At 35.4% G+C, this 17,939-nt stretch overlaps 1 protein-coding gene across 1 annotated transcript; it reads left to right on the top strand.

The window, feature by feature from the left end:
- Window positions 1-4,696: 4,696 nt before the first annotated feature.
- On the top strand, window positions 4,697-8,520 carry LOC112526582 (pentatricopeptide repeat-containing protein At5g16860). The gene is made up of 2 exons (XM_025136933.1): window positions 4,697-7,594; window positions 8,449-8,520. The coding sequence occupies exon 1, from the start codon at window positions 4,708-4,710 to the stop codon at window positions 7,273-7,275; it is 2,568 nt and encodes an 855-aa protein (XP_024992701.1). The 5' UTR covers window positions 4,697-4,707; the 3' UTR covers window positions 7,276-7,594; window positions 8,449-8,520.
- Window positions 8,521-17,939: the final 9,419 nt, after the last annotated feature.

The following is a 17,939-nucleotide window of genomic DNA, read 5'->3' as shown; positions in this document are numbered from 1 at the left end:
TGCCAAATCTGAAGAAAAAGTACAAGCATTCAACTCATCTCCTGATACGTGGATTGTACCTTCCGAGGTGCATTTAATGCAATAGGTATACATAGCTGAGAAGAGTCTTATTCTCAGTTATGCCTTCAACATCTTCTAACTCTCTTTTCTTTTGTTCTTACTTTTCTTGTGCAAGAAATATCTTTGTGATTCTCAAGATTATTTAAATTAAGATGCTTCCTTATCTAGTTCCGCAACAATATGTAAATTTCATATTGTTTTTTTCTTAATCGATTACAAAATTTAAAAGGTAAAATATTGTTTGTAGGTATTCATCCCTCCCTTCTACAAACTATTCATATTTGTAGATACCCTTTGGTACCAACACTAATATTTATTTATAATTAATATTAATCAAGGTTACAATTTAAAAAAATGTCAAAAAGCTTTTAAAACATTACTCCATGTAGCATTTAAATAAGCTAGCTTATAAGTTACTTTTTGCCTATCCCAACGGGTTTTTTGAAATAAGCTCAAAAAATAGGCTAGCTTATAAGTTACTTTTTGCCTATCCCAACGGGGTTTTTGAAATAAGCTCAAAAAATAAGTTCTTTTATATTCGTTAAACATATCTCAAATATAAAAAGTATAATTGATTTTTACTAAAAAATGGGACGAAGACATTGGAATTTTTTTTCTTAGAACCCTAAGGGTCCGTTCGATTTGTAGGAACAGAAAGGATTTGAAATTCAAATCCATTTTATTCCTGTGTTTGGTTTGTAGGATTACTCGAATTTGAAATCCCGTAGTTGATGGATTTGGAAATCCTCAGGAGATAGTTGGTATTTCAAATCCAAATCCTGATGAATTTCATAAAAATTCCATCGCTTCTTTCCTTCCTACCCTAATACGACCTCCCTAATTTCATCCACCCATCTTCTACAAATCGTCGACTTTCGAGTTCAATCAGCATCACAGATTAAATCCTCAATCAAGGTTCAAAGATCCTTTATTCTTTCTACTTTCAAATGATTTTCTTCTTAATCACACTTTTACTTCAAGTTTTATTCTTAATCGTATACAGATCGTCGACTCTCGAGTTCAATCAACAACACAAATTTAATCCTCAATCAAGCTTCAAACATCCTATATGCTTTTACCTTCAAATGATTTTCTTCATAATCATACTGCTATTTCAAGTTTTCTTCTTATTGTATGTTTACATCAAGTTTCTTCTTAACAATATCTCTTGGGCTTTCTTCTAAAATTTTTGCACCAATGACTTTAGGAGTTGAACGTATAGTAAGATAACCTTTTTGAAACTTTCGAACTCCCAAGGTTGCAATCCTGGTTGTAGGTCACCTTTATGAGTTCACCAACCCTAATGGTAGCTAGGCATCATGGAAAGGTTGCACTCCTGTTGTAGGTCACATGCTACAATGCTTATATCGGCTTCTAATTGATTAACACTTTACAAATCAAATTACAGAGTAGGCGGTGAGCTATTCAAGTAATTTCACAACCTGAATTTAGTTTTTCTATAGGTTCTCGATGAATCTTTATTCTTTGAATCCATAATCCAACCATGGGGAATTGGTTTTTATCCTCATTAGAGTAAATCGAGGTTTATTTTTAGATGTTGGTTTCCTTTGGGAGAGTAGATTAGAAGTGCTTCCTTTGGGTGGTTTTAAAGTATTCGTTCCTTTTGTGCTCAAGCTTTTACTTGGTTCCTTTACTTCACCATCCAATCCATACCTTGTTTGGTAGGAAAAACAAAACATTTTCTTTTTATGAGTATCTTTATATTGTATTTGGAAAAGATCAGGCTCAAGGAAATATAAAAAGAGATTTTGTCAAGATAGAAGAGGAGGTTGATGTAGAAGAACAAAACACAACATGTTTTGTATGATAAGTCCGATAATATGATGTCAAGTAGCAATATTTATGACGACAATGCAAATATACAATATGAATAAACTTCAAGTGCGCATGGTAAGAAGAGAAAAAGCCGAGTAGATCCTATGGTTGACAGATTCAATAATACAGTTACCAAACTTGGAGAAAGTGTGGAGAAAATGACGAACTAACTTAACAAGGGTTTCGAATGAGAAGAAGAACTTGGTAAGAAATGTTCGATGATCACTTCCAAGACTTCAAAAATGCAGTCATTGACTCAACCATAGAAGTTTGAAGTAATTTCAATAGGGCAAATTGCATGAAAAAGTAATGTACTTTGACTTGATTCCTATTTTGGGTAACGTACTTTCAAAACTTTCATTTTGGTACCTAAGATGTAAAGTTTTAAACATTTAAGTACCCGGGTAACTGGTTGAAGTATTAACTGGTTATCATACCGATGTGGCGAGTGATGTGGTATCGAACTCGGTATTATTTGTTGACCTAGTCAATGACGTGGATTTTTTTAATCTAAAATTAGTCTTTTTTTTAGTCTAAAATTAGTCTTCACTGAGTTACCTGGGTACTTAAATGTTAAAACTTTACATCTTAGGTACCAAAATGAAAGTTTTGAAAGTACGTTACCCAAAATAAGAATCAAGTTAAAGTACGCTACTTTTTTATGCAATTTGCCCATTTCAATAATATGAGAAAACTCTGAAAATGTGAATAATGTTTTGGGACTTGCAAAAAATAGAAAACGGAAGCTTTCGCGAGTGGATTTTTAGAAGAATGAAAATAATTAAAGATTAAATATGTATTTTGGAAGAACAATGTTGACGGTTAGTTATGTAATTTTCAAACAACAAATTAGATGATTAAATATATAGTTTTAGAACAACAAATGAGATAATTAAATATATAGTTTTGAAAAAAATGAAGAATTTGATATTTTTTTGATTAAACTGGATATCTAACCCGTTGTACGAGCTGACTAATCTCAAGGCGACCACCTGCAAAACAGGTAGTCCGGAGTCACTGCATTTGAACCTCCGTGGCCACAAGGGGATTTTTGTTCTACATTGGATTTGAACCTAAGACCTCCTGACACTTTTAATCTTTGAAGCCAAGCTTAAAACTATCAGATACCACCCTTGTGGTTAAGAATTTGATAATTAAACATATAGTTATAGAAAAATCAACACCAAAAAAATAAATTATTTATAAAACAAATAAATATTAAAAATAAAAAAAATTTAATTTAATTTCAAATCCAACAAAACTAAAAAAGATTGCAAATTCCTAAAAACAATGCTGCAAATGAGTCGAAACTCAAAGGAATGAGATTCGGATTCAAAAAATAGGCGAGGGAAATAGGGGATTGGGCCCGGAATTAGCTCCCCGTCGGCTACTTTTGCTCTATTTCCCTCCTTCTTTCTCCCTCACACACACGTACTAAACTTGTAGTTTAGGGTTTCTTTTCATTCTACTTAGAGAGGGATAGAGGATCCTTCTCCGGAACAGCCATTACAGGTATGCAATTTCCATCGACTTATTTTTCTCTTGTGCTTGGTTTTTTAATTTCCGGCAAAACGTTGTATATGCTGGTCAAATCGAAGGACAACTGGTTGTGTTTTCTGTGCATTCCGATTATATCCTGACCCTCTACTACCATCAATGCATCAAATCCATATATAAAATCGTATTTGCCAACCTTGTATATGCTATACTCTATTAGGACTTTTTTTAGGTTGCATAATACATTTTATAATTTGTTTCATAATTATAGAACTTGTTACGACACATATTTTGGTACTAATATAAGTTCTTTTTGCAACATTGAATTTCATCGTATGAAACTACTTCTTGGAACATCTGTGTTTTTAAATGTAGTAGTAGATAATATATATTTTACGGCCACATAAAGTGTCCTATCATATACGTTATTGGGACTCTTAGCTTTATGTAGAACATTTTATAGGACACTTGAATTTGTTTCATCATCATATAACTTGTTAGGTCGCCTAATTTTGTCTTGACAACTTTTTGTAAGGCCTTTAGATAGGACGCCTATGTTTTTGGTCCTCTAAAGTTAAGGGTCCTATTAAAATGGTTTTGTAGGATACTAATAGGCATCCTAATAGGTGCCTTTTGTTGTAGTGGACATCTTATGATACATATACCTTCCATGTATACTTTTACGTCTTTTGAGTCACAATGTTGACTGTTTGGAGTAACAGTTTACGTGTAATAATATAAATCCTTTAGGTTTCTAACATACCCCATGTTAATGTTTTTCATCACTTGTTTTTAAGTTTTCAGGTTAAAACGAACTTTTTCAAAACCATCAATCTCAAGTTCAAAGTCTCTTAGTTATAACTTTAGAAGATGAGGAAATCAAATAATGGATGAAAATATTTGAATTTTCTTTCTTCTATTTTTGCTTTATATAAGTATTATGTGTTGATTAAAAGTTTATGAAACATGACAAATACAAGGGAATTGATTGAATGCATTTAATAGGAAGATGCAATAAGCAATAGCAGACAATGAAAGGCCAGTTTACTTTTTACAAATTTTCTTCTCTAATATAATTAACTGATATTTTTGGATCCTTGTTATTTAGTAATTTCTTTTTTGGGCCTTATTATATTTTAAACTTTTTTGAAGTATTAATATATAGTAAAAGATTTGGGACCCTTATTATTATTATATTTGCAGGTAGGAACGACCCTACAACAAAGGAGGGAGTCGGTAGGGCAACCATCGATATCCAATTCCCCAAGATTCCGTTGTCTTCTGTATAACGAAACAACCTTCGCCAATCTTAGTATGCGTGTACGTCATGCTGTCACGATCCCAATGTTTCCCTTTAAACTGTTAGCTTTCAACTTCTCTTCCATTGCCAACGAGCTACTCCAAAAATGCAACTCTTTAAACAAAGTCAAGCTTCTACACCAACAACTGATAGTGAAAGGCCTTACAACCTCATACCCAACGGAATTACCCAAACTCGTGGGCATGTACGTCTCCTGCGAGGCCCCATCACACGCCCTTGCTATCCTCTCCTGCCTCCATCCCTCGCCGTCGTGTGTGTTCTGGTGGAACTCTCTTATTCGACGTGCAGTGCGTCTCCATTTACCTCACCAAGCTCTCGAGCTTTATCACAATATGCAATCCCTTGGTTGGCGTCCTGATGGGTACACATTTCCTTTTCTTCTCAAGGCCTGTGGAGAGCTCCCGTCGTTCCGTCATGGTGCTTCATTGCATGGAGTAGTTTGTATTCTTGGGTATGTAAATAATGTGTTTGTGGGAAATTCGTTGGTGGCGATGTATAGTCGTTGTGGTGATTTGGATGGTGCCCGTCAAGTGTTTGACGAAATGATTCATAGTGGGATCGCCGATATCATCTCGTGGAACTCAATTGTTGCAGCTTATATGCAGAGTGGTGACTCAAAAAAGGCGGTGCAAATGTTTTATCGGATGACAACCTATGGAGAACGCGAAAGTCGGCTTTGCCCTGATGCCGTTAGCCTTGTTAACATCCTTCCTGCTTTTGCTTCTGTTCTTGCATCTCTGCAAGGCAAGGAGGCTCATGCTTACGCTTTGAGAACTCAGCTCATTGAGGATTTATTCGTGGGTAATGCCATAGTCGACATGTATGCCAAATGTGGATTGATGGATGATGCCCACAAAGTGTTCGTTCAAATGCAAGTAAAGGATGTGGTTTCTTGGAATGCAATGGTTACCGGATACTCCCAGATAGGTCGATTTGAAGATGCTCTTGCCCTGTTCCAAAACATGCGACAAGAAAAGATTGAGTTAAATGTAGTGACTTGGAGTGCTGTAATTGCTGGTTATGCTCAAAGAGGCYATGGATATGAAGCTCTTGATGTTTTCCGGAAAATGCTYGTTTCTGGCTCCGAACCAAATGTTATCACTCTAGTTTCTCTTCTGTCGGGCTGCGCTTGTGTGGCAACATTGCTTCAAGGAAAAGAGATTCATTGTTATGCCATAAAACAAATTTTGAACATAAAGAGCAATGACCTTGGAGATGAGCAAATGGTAATCAATTCTCTGATYGATATGTATGCCAAGTGCAAAGCCGTTGATCTTGCATACAAGATTTTCGATTCTGTTGCCCAATTTAATAGAAATGTGATCACCTGGACTGTCATGATCGGTGGGTATTCTCAGCATGGTGAAGCCAATGATGCATTAGAACTATTTTCCGAGATGCTTAAACAAAACGATTACAAAYMCACGATGCCAAACGCCTTTACGATATCTTGCGYCCTAATGGCCTGCGCTCGTCTTGCTGCTCTAAGACTTGGTAGGCAAATTCATGCTTATGTTATTCGCAAYAGATATGAATCCGATGTGTTATTTGTTGACAACTGCCTCATTGACATGTACGTTAAATCTGGTGATCTTGATGYGKCTCGTATTGTATTCGATAAYATGAAACAAACAAATGTTGTCTCGTGGACGTCCCTCATGACTGGGTATGGAATGCACGGTCGTGGTGTAGAGGCTCTTCAACTGTTTAAYGAGATGAGAAACTYAGGTCTYCTAATTGACGGTGTTACTTTTGTTGTCGTGCTCTACGCTTGTAGCCACTCAGGTTTGGTTGACCAGGGATTGAACTACTTCGACGCCATGACTAGCGAGTATGGAATTGTTCCTGGGGTCGAACACTACGCCTGTATGGTTGATCTTTTGGGTCGTGCTGGCCATTTAGAGAAAGCCATGGAGCTCATCAGAGGGATGCCTATGGAACCCAGCCCGATAGTGTGGGTGGCACTACTTGGTTCGTGTAGGGTTCATACGAACGTAGAATTAGGAGAATACGCTTCTCGGAAGTTATTAGAAATCGGGTGTGAAAACGACGGAACATATACGCTTCTTTCCAACATATACGCGAATGCGAGTCGCTGGAAAGATGTTGCCAGGATTCGGTATTCGATGAAAGATTCGGGGATCAACAAGAGACCCGGTTGCAGTTGGGTTCAAGGGAAGATGGGCACTGCAACGTTCTATGTTGGGGACAAAACGCACCCTCTCTCCGAAGAGATATATRTGACCCTTGCAGACCTCATTCATAGGATTAAAGCCATTGGCTACGTTCCTGATACGAGTTTCGCTCTTCATGATGTTGACGATGAGGAGAAAGGCGATCTTCTAGTCGAACATAGCGAGAAGCTCGCACTGGCTTATGGGATYCTAACGACAGCTCCTGGTGCCGTGATCAGGATCACGAAAAACTTGCGGGTTTGTGGGGACTGTCACACTGCAATCATCTACATCTCCAAGATCATCGAACATGAGATAATATTGAGGGATTCGAGTCGTTTTCATCATTTTAAGGATGGATGCTGCTCCTGCAAGGGTTATTGGTGAAGATTATTCAAGTGTAGGTATGATATTATTTGGCTCTAAAGCACGAGGTAAAGAAGCTACGACCTGGTTCCATTAAGAGGCAACCTTGAAATCGCTAAGAGGCAAATCATGTTTGGCAACTAACACCTACCTCTTAATGGTTCTAAAAACCTCTGAGCGTTTTTGTATCTAGATTCTAGAGTATCCTCAAACCATTCGGGACCCCTATATTTTCCATGAGTGCCCCTTGTTCTCTTACGACCTCTGCTGCTGCCCTCTGAAGTCACCCCTGTTCTCTTACGATCTGCTCTCTCCAAATTGAATCTGCATTGTTGTTAAGGTACATTCAACTTTCACCATTGATTTTTACATCTATACAATTGTTCACCTGTTTGATTTTTACACATGGAATCTGCGTGTGTGTGCTCTTTTACACATCGAATCTGCATCTGTCATTATATGTTGATTTTCCAATTTTGAGATAATAAAAAATGGACGAGAAAGTAGTAATCTTGCGCCAAGGTTATGGAAGAATGTTGGAGAAGATGCAATATCTATGATCAGTTATTCATGGATTACGACAATGACCCCATGTTTACTGCCGAAGGACAAGAAGAAATTGAAGGAGGCGATGAATATGACACGGACGGAACGCCTTTTGGTTCTCAAAATGATGAATATATGGTTATTTATGTCATTAGATTGCGAATCGGTTATATTTTAATGCGTCACATTAACAATTGTTCGAAAACTCTTATGTTGAATTTGATTGTTATATTTTTGTTTAATCTAGAACTTCTTATGCTTTGATTGGATTAATATGAGATTTTTTGAACTGAGTAATATTGAGTTTGTGGTTTATATTTGCAAAGCAATTGTTTAGATATTTACCAAACGGCTATGTTTCATATGACACTAAATCCTACAGAGGATTGAAATGGTCATTTATGTCATTCAGTCTGTCTATTTAGAACACTTGAGATTGTTTGTGTGCAACTGAATGATCCTACAGACGGTTAAAATGGTCATTTATGTCATTCAGTCTGTCTATTCAGAACACTTGGGTTTGTTTGTTTGCAACTGAATGATGCCATTCATACCTTATATCTGATTCGGTCAGAGCTAAACCTTGTTTGGTTAGATTTTAATAGCTTCTGAACCTTACCATCTGTCACTTAATTGTTCATTTACCAGGTCCATGACCATACGATTCAGAGGCGCATCTTTCCACAATTACCCTCGTCTCGTCTACTTTGTTTGTATTCTTGTTAGCAGCCAGATTTAGGGGAAGGGATGGTAGGTGACAAGTGAACCAAGCTCTCCTCTATCGCAAAGATCTCATCAACAAGGTTCTTATCCTTCCTCTCACATTTGTTTATTGTAGACTTCCAGATTCTGCTTCTTGTGTTAAATTTCTGAATCCACTACAATTGTTGTCTTCGATTTCTTGAATTTCTAGTGTTAACTGTCTTTTTCTGTAACAAACACCAGGCGTTGGATAAAAGTTTTCAATAAGAGTTTTTGGTTTTGACCGGACCTTAATCATTTTTCATGATCACAAGATGATTGATTATTATTGTGTTTAGGATGGTCTGTCTTTTATCTTGGTACATGGGACACAAATCCCACCACTCTCTTTATGTTAAAAAAGGAATCAACATTTTTGTTGGATCCTCCTCCTGTTATAATCATGGATGCTTGCAAAACCTACATGAACCACCACCTTCAATGAATGATTAAAGAGGGATGAAGCTTTTTGCACATTTTCAAACAATCACAGATAGGCATATTGTAGAAAACATGTATATATGATCAACATTTACATGCACATGCACATGAGCTGGATGATGGATGAATATTTTTTTGATCTGGAGAACCATTCTTGTCATTGTTTGAATAATTTACTAGAGTACAATTCCTTGTCAAGATATTTGTTGTGGGTCGTAAACAAACCGCTTATAGAAGCATCTCCAATGCACCCCTACATCGATTCTTTAACTAATGTAGACAGTCAAAACCAAAAAAAAAAAAAAATACTACTCTAGTACGCTCTCAACATTGAACCTTTTTTTTGTTGTTGTGTATATTTGTAGGATTTGATGTTAGCGTTGGGTTCCGGTTAGAACTTAGAAGGGAAGTTATGGTGAGAAGCGTAAGAAGAGATCTCCACCCTTGGATGATTCTAATGGAATGTCAACCGTAATGAGGTGCATCGAGATACATCGGATTAATTCCTTTCTAAAACGTGATTCATGGGTGGACATGAGATTAAAAGGTTAAAATCTCTTGTTCTTCTCATCATAACTTTTATTTACATATTGATCCTTTGCCTTTGATGTTATTGGCTGCCTTGACTCTTATGGGTTTGTGTCCAAGCCCACGTATGCTGAGGAAATAGAAGGAAATCAAGGGAGAGAAGGAAGAAGACATGGATGGGAGAAAACAAATATTGCTGTCTTTTGTAATATATATTTATAATGTGATATGTTGTATTTATGAAAAAGTTATATAGATGTGACCTAATTCTTTTTATTTATAACATTTACCAGACAAATATATCTTATTTAACAATAAATCAATCCTATAGATGGTGAAAATAGTAATTTCCTACTATTTAAACTGTTCACTTATAACATTTACCAAATAACAATTTTTCTGTCATATTCCATTTAATGATTACGTACCAAATCATTCAATGACTGCCGAACATGTCTTATTAAACAACCTGATTTCATTTTATATTATATCATATAGAGCCTTTTAATTACTCTTAGCACTTTTAATAGTTTTGCATCTAGCCATTTGACGTCTGCTAACATTCTTTAAAGATTATTTTTCTAAATGGTTGATATTAGATGTATAGAAGCACAAAAAACCCCAAGCCATAGCTTAGACATAAAAAAAACCCGGTCCTAGTAAGCTCGAGCCTAAGCCCGACCTTAAGGCTCAGTTTGGCCGACCTTATATTTAAGACCCGGTTAAAGTCAACCCAAAAAGACCTTGTTAGCCCATAAATTTGGCCTAGTGGTATGTGAGTCTTTGGCCTTCTAGAAGGTCAAGGGTTGAAACCTCACCAAAGGTGAGGAGGATGTGTGAGTTTATTTGTTCTATTTGCCGTATATACATATTATATACTTCAAAAAAATAAAAAAAAAGCCCGTCTCAAAAGCTTGATGGCCCTCTCTTTCAATCCAATGTTTGGCTCTTCCCTAAAAATCTAGCATTACTTTTTATTACTGAAAAATGAGCTTTGAGAGCTCAAGCGTTATGCATCTCTATACATGAATTTTTGAGACCTCATTAATACTAGAATCTGAATTGGGACCCCTTGCATTTTGAACAATTAAAGGGATGGTCATAACCAATCAATTGTTGTCGTCTGTGATTATTTTGAAGGTCTGGTTAAGGAACCAGTCCAAGGGACTAATTATGACCTATTTTTAGGTAAAAAAAAGGTCACATGGTCGCATTGGTTATGGTAAAAAAAACATGCTTGTTAAAAAAATCCAGTTATTAATGATAAAATAACATTGAGTAATAATATTTATGAGATATCCATGAGAATATAATCCTACCAAAACAATCAAATTAGTAAGATACCAAAATCTAAGCTAAATGTTTTATATAATGGAATTGCTAAAACTAGAGAAGTAATTGTTTTACTTGATTTGCTCTATGGTCATTATAAGAACACAAGCAAGATAGATACAAACACTACTTTGTTGTCCACTTCTTTTAATACTCAGAACTAATATTAATCCATCACATACATGATACATGTACACCTATAATCATATCAATTACATCATATCCTTGTTTAACATGTCAAACATGATATTTTGTTCAAAAGCAATTCAATAATCATGTGAACTTGGTTCAACCTTCCCATAAATGCCTCCTAGATTTGAGTGCTAGCTTTTTGAGGTGGGTGGTTGTGATAATTCTCTTGGTGATGAGTAAAATGTGAAGGTGTGTGATAGCTATAAGGGAGCATTTGGTTTGTAGAATAAAATTCGATGAAATTGAAATTCATCAAAAGAATTTGACTTTATGGGAATTGGAATGGAATTTGACCATCCCTTTTGGTTGCGTTTCGTTAGATAAAATTGGAATAAAATTCTTAAAGAAATTGAAATCTTTTTGTTTGGTTCACGAAATTTAACTTTGGAATTGGAATTAAAATATCAACAAATGACCTTTTATGATTTTTCTGTCATTTTTCTTTAAAATTAAAATTACCATTCAATATGTAAGTTATTTAAATTAAATATCATTTATTTCATAAAATCAACATAAAATTGTGAAAAGTAAGTAACCATAAATCAAATTACATTACTAACATCTGAAACTGTTCACCACAAATTACATTACTTTCAAAACCTAAATTGGAGTTTTTAAATCGTAACCAACATCAACCTTCTAGCACAAACCTCACCCACTCCTCTCGCTCTCTTTCTTCCAAACTCCAAAAAATTAACACGTTATCAGGCTCACTTGTTATCTTCTTGACTGCTATGAACCTTTCCACTCTAGAAAGTGATTGCATTTTTGCAAGTTGAGATTTCACCATGAAAGTCTTGTTTTGTATATCCATCTCCATGTCTATATATTCTTCGATGCATTTTCAAATTTCTCCCCAAGTAAGAGAGCTGCACTATGCATTCCGTCAACAAGAGTCTCAACTCCAGTTTTCCTCTTCTTACTACCTTGACTTGAACCTTCTTCACTTTGCAAATCTGTAGCATTATGTATATTATGGCTACTTTCTGTGTCCTTTGATTGTTGTTCTTGTTCTTCTAGATTCACTTGCTCCTCCATCTCAACAACATCCCTAACTTTACTTTCTTGAGCTTTATCTTTTCCAAAAACAATAGGCAAATCTTCAAAATGTGGGAATGTTTTGTTTTCCATTTTGCCGCCTCTTTATGTGCCTATTTCATGATAAAAATTAATTAGCAAGATATCCAATAATAACTACAAATATAGTATGAAAATAAAATGGGTACCTTCAGGTAAGACTCCCAAACTGGTGCTTCAGCAATTACACATTGTTTCATACTATCATACTCAAACCCACTCGCATTTTTCCCATTCACCATGTCATGGACAACTTGCCAATCCTTTTTTATTGTTTTAATTCTTGACTCACTGTGTGTCTTACCCAATATACCAGAATTAGGAACTGATTCTTTTAACACTTGTTCTAGATATTGCAAATATCCACATTTAAAGTTGTTATCAACTTTAAATCCTCCAATATTAACCATGTATACCAAAGCCTCCACAAGTTTAGCATCTTCAATAGTTGTCCAGTTTCGATAGTTTCTATTACAACTTCGATCCTCCATAGCTATTGATAAACAAAATTAAGAATAAAAAAAATAACATGTAAACATAAACATGCAAATCATAAAAATCAAGTTGTAGAATTACAAATCTTAACGATATACAATATAGGTATTAAATTCGTTAAAGACCATAAAGATAAACTTCTAGCATTACAAATCAAAAAGGTCAATGTGTACCATTCGAAGCCTCAAATATATGTTGTGCCAAATTATTTCTAAATGCAGTCCATTCAGTTGATTTCCCAACAGAACTGACGTTATCCACGACTTAGTCTTTATCGTCTTCAGTTGTTTCATCCAAACCATCATTATTAAACGGATCATTTGCTATTTCTAGCCTGATATGATTACGAAGTAGACAACATGCCATTATGATCTTGTTTTTCACTTTAGCATGATTGTACAAGTTATCTTTTAAAATTTCCCATCTTTCCTTCAAAATGCCAAAACATCGTTATATGACATTTCTTGCAGAGGAATGTCTCTTGTTAAAAATTTCTTTTGGTGTCATTGGTTGGTATCCATCCCGCCAATCATTTAAGTCATATCTTTGACCTCTATATGGGGCGAGGAAACCCTCACCATTTGTGTATCTGACATCTACCAAGTACTAATATGACCTATTTCCTTATAACCCATGTGGCCTAAGAAGAGCGTGTCAATGCACTCTACCATCAGCGGTCGACCCTTCCCATCCGGGAAACACATAAATAAATTTCATATTTTGTGACCAAACCCCTAACACTTTTGTGGCAATTCCATTCTTTCTTGTTTTGTATCGAGCCTTGTCTTCGAGTGGCACTAAAGCACCTTATGTATGTTCCATCTAAAGCTCCTAGACAATTCTAAAATGAAGAAAATAAAAATAGCCATTACACAACTTAAGTTACTAACATGTGAATACCAAAAAATTAGAAATTCCATACACCTTGAACCATTTCCATCTTCCATTAGTAGAATCCTCTAGAATGGATGCGAGTTTTTTAAACAAATGTGAATGCAATCTGATCACCGCATTGTGAACTTGAGTAAATAGTCTGCTGATTGTTTCTCCCAAACGATGAAAACGACATGTGATGACTCAAATTTTAACATTACGCGCCATAATGTGAAGGAAAATGGCAAATTGTTTATTAATACCCATATGCTTACTTGCTCGTAATCCTCCTAATGTTTTCAATATATCACATAACTTTTTGAAACACCTTCTGGACATCCTAAGTCGTGATATGCACATATTGTCACTCTCATAAGCATATCTATGCAATATTGAAGCTCAATCTATATTTGACAAAGAGTATCGAACACATGATTTATCCCTCGTAGTCGGCTATTAAAGTTCAAACTGTAATGAAAAACCAAATAATAATGGCCATAGCTTCGTGCAAAAAAATCTCTTTAGCCTACGTCTGCATGTTCTAAAACTAAGTCGGGCCATTTCTTGTTTGAAGACATATAAATGGTTTTATTTTCAATTGCTATCATTTTAAGTAATCGAAGTGTGTAAAATTTTATGAGTATATGCAAGACGTTAAAAGAATATATGTTAGTTAGAAACAAGAAGTTGTCTTAATTGGGAACTAACCTTGTATCTTTCTAATAGGGTAAACACATTTTAGCATGGACTTGAGTGCTTGACCAAATCATTAAAGCATGTATGTAAGTTCATAACACATTAACTTAGGAAATCAAACCCACATTATCACATAAACAAATCAATGGTGTAGAATTGTATTTCTAGAAAGACCATGAATCATGAATCAGAACATTTTCAACAGCTATAACAAGGGAGCTTAGTAACTAAATCACAATGTTGATTCACTTAGTAGCAACATGCAATTACTGTTAATTTATGTGAAAATTCATAAGGTGATGAAAGCAGCAGTGCCTCACCATATCCATAACAAAATATGGTCAAGCAAAATTGGTCAAAAAATCAGATTCACCACCATGTTCGTTAGTCTGAGTAACTAAAATATGTATATATAATGAAGATTCATGGTTTATCCTACATGCTATTGTATATAGGTTCTTGGTTAGGGTTTAACTTTGGATTACCCCTGTGGGCTATATCAGTTTGGTTTAAGGACATGTATCAGAAGTTAGTGGATGGAGAGGATCTTCCTCATCTAGCTTCTGTGGAAGCTTATGGACAGGTTGCTTTATATAAGGAAGCTCTTGTTACTTTTAGCACAATGAATGAACTGGGGAGCAATTCAACTATTGGGACCTTTAACTCTTTGATTGATGTGTTTGCCATGGGAGGATTGTATAAAGAATATGAGCAATAAAATCTAGAATGGATGCGAGTGGTGTTTCAGGGAACAAAGATACATTTAATAGTTTAATTGAAGCACTTAGACAAGCAAGATAGTTTGAAGACGCTATTAATGCCCATGTTGATATGGAAAAGGCAAAGTGTAACCCAGATGAATAGACCCTTGAGGCAGTTCTGGGTGTTTACTGCTTTGTAGGTCTTATTGATGAGAGTGAAGAGCAGTTTCAGGAGATTGAGAAAATGGTTGTGTTGCCTAGTGTCATGAGCTACTGCATGATGTTGGCAATTTATGCAAATAATGAAAGGTCAGTTATGAAAAAATGTTGATTTACAACTTACACGACTTTATCATTTTCTTTATGATAATTCAACACAAAATTTATTATAATATGGTTTCACTAATTTGTTGATGATACAACTTTCTCATAACAAGTGATCATATTTACTTTGGCTTATTTACACAGCTGCTTCAGCTGGTGATATGGGTTTTGTTAAAGAATTATTGAAAACAGACCCATTGTTGGTTTTTGGTGAAGTTATATGGTGTTATTGATATATATTATACGCTGCAACTAGAAGTAAGAATTATGAGCTTTTTAAGGTTTTGCTTGACCTTACAATTTGGTCAAAGGGTGATGAAATTGGGTCTGTTTTAAATGGGAGATGATGAATAGGGCTCTTCATTGTGCTACAAGAGGTGGAAGTCTTGAAATCTTGAAACAACTTGTTGAAGATTGTGGTGATGATGTTTTTATGTATAGAGATTTTGCAGGGTTCTACTTTGTTGCATTCTGCTTTTGGAAGAGGTCAAACTGAGGTATTCAATTGCTTAATCACTTTGTTTTTATGGTGTTTTTGTTGGTTTTCCATGAAGAATTGTATGGATAAAGTTGTTTGTGTGGATTACTCGGTTTGTATAAATTCGGAAGGATATGTGAGAATGAATTAACGATTGGGTAGCATTTTCAAAAACTGTGACAATCCTTGGCAAAAATACAAATTTGTTGATTATTTTGTGCAGCCACCATCTATCCTATGCTGCTACAAATGATCATACAGATTAGTGATAACTACAAATACATTAATTCATTTACAATGAAATTTTTTGGATAGAAGTGATAAGTGCCCTAATTCCATTCGATTGGGGGTTCGATTTCAAGAATTATCGACATAGGGTGTGGGATTAGTGATATAGATAGCTACTTTTTCCATGCATAATGGATATCTTGAATCGATTTTTTGATTAGGGATGTTGTCTATCGATCTCGTGATAGATGATGAAATCACGAGAGAGAGAGAGAGAAAGAGAGACCATACCAGATCGAAGATTAAACCGAAGAGAACGACTAGATGAGATGGTAGACACAACGTTGAATGAATTTGGATTAGGGTAGGAATTTGTCGGAAAGGAATTGAAATCCAAGGAATATCTTGTGGAATTGTGAAATCTGTAAGTGAAGGAATTCATTGGAATTGAAAGCATTCCATCACTTTTATTTTATGAACCTAACATTACATTCAGAATTTGGTCAAAGGATTTGGTGTTTCCAATTCAGTCCAATTTCATGAACCACACAGCCCCTAAGAGTAACGAGGATATGCTAAGTTTCCCAACACCCCAAATCCTCAAAGAGTTACGTAGGTTCCTTGGGTTAACAGGTTACTATAAAATATTTGTTAAAGATTATGGAGAAGTTGCTAAACTCTCACTGATTTATTGAAAAAAGGAGCTTTTGGATGGAGTCTAATGACATACAAAGCTTTCTATGAACTTAAGAATGCCATGGCTTATGTATTGGCTCTTCCAAGCTGACAAGCCTTTTACTGTCGAGACTGATGCATTGGGCATCGAGAAAATGGCCTATCAGCAGTGGGGGACAATCCAACCATCAAACAAGAGTTATTAGAAATTTTCCATGCTAGCCCTATGGGAGGTCACTCAAGAATACATGCTACAACCCACGAATAACTAAGATTGTCTACTGGAGGGGATTACAAGATGATATAAGAAAATTTGTCCACGAATGCCAGCTTTTTCAATGAAGTAAGTACTACACCTTTGCCTCCTCAGGGTTACTCCAGCATTCAGAAATTTTGTTGATCCTCTCTCTTAGTGATTTGATGATGATCTCTTTTACCTTACGAAGTGTACTATCTCTGTATTCAATCTCAGCGATCATCACTGAGTTTGTTCAGTGATCGTTGAACATGTATTGTAATTCCTTTAGAGACCGATATCCTTCAGGAAGACAAAACTCACACTACAAATCCTTCATCGATATCGAAGATAGAAGCTGTAGATAGAGACTAGCAAGTTCGTGATCTGAAGTGGTTTTCAGTGATAACAAGCTCGTCTAGTCAAGTGTGAAATCTGCACAACATTCAACGAACAGTGAAGAAACCTCACCTTTATTCTAGTGTCAGCAATCAGATGAATCTTGTTGAACAAGATTAGTTTTTGTCTTGTCCTTTTACACACAAGGACAAACCCATACCTTTCAAAGTAAAGTACAGTACATAGTCATTCTATTGTCTCCAAGCATGCTTACCTACTTTATGAAAGAAGACTGTTCATATACGACCAAAAGCCTGTATATATGTAACAAAGGACAAGCTCACATCTTGAAGCTTGTCACATGCTTTTGTACCTTCTGAACTGCATATAATGCAAAGAGTATAAATAGCTCGGTAGTTCTCTCTTCTCAGTAACCTCTGAATCTCAGTCCAAGCTTCCTTGCCTTGAAGATCTTTTTACCCAAGAAGATACTCCTCCCTCTAACTCTCTATCTAAGAGAAAGACAACCACTTTAACAAGTGAAAAGCACAATACTTCTTGACATATTTCTTATAACAAGTCTTTTCTTTATTGTTATCTGTATCTTGTGTGTATATTTGATTGTTGAGATAAATTCTTTATCTTATCTATTATGTAAAAAATCTATAAAAATTTGTATTGATCTTTTTTTATCAATATAAGTTTTTTAAAAACTGAAAGTTGTTGTGTTTGTATTCATCACCCCCTCTACAAAATTGTTACCTATAAACTATTGTAGATCCGA

This window comes from Cynara cardunculus (assembly GCF_001531365.2).
Source record: "Cynara cardunculus var. scolymus isolate 2C chromosome LG 1, CcrdV1, whole genome shotgun sequence".
NCBI classification, from domain to species: Eukaryota; Viridiplantae; Streptophyta; class Magnoliopsida; order Asterales; family Asteraceae; genus Cynara; species Cynara cardunculus.
This window is presented reverse-complemented; position numbering and strand designations above follow the sequence as displayed.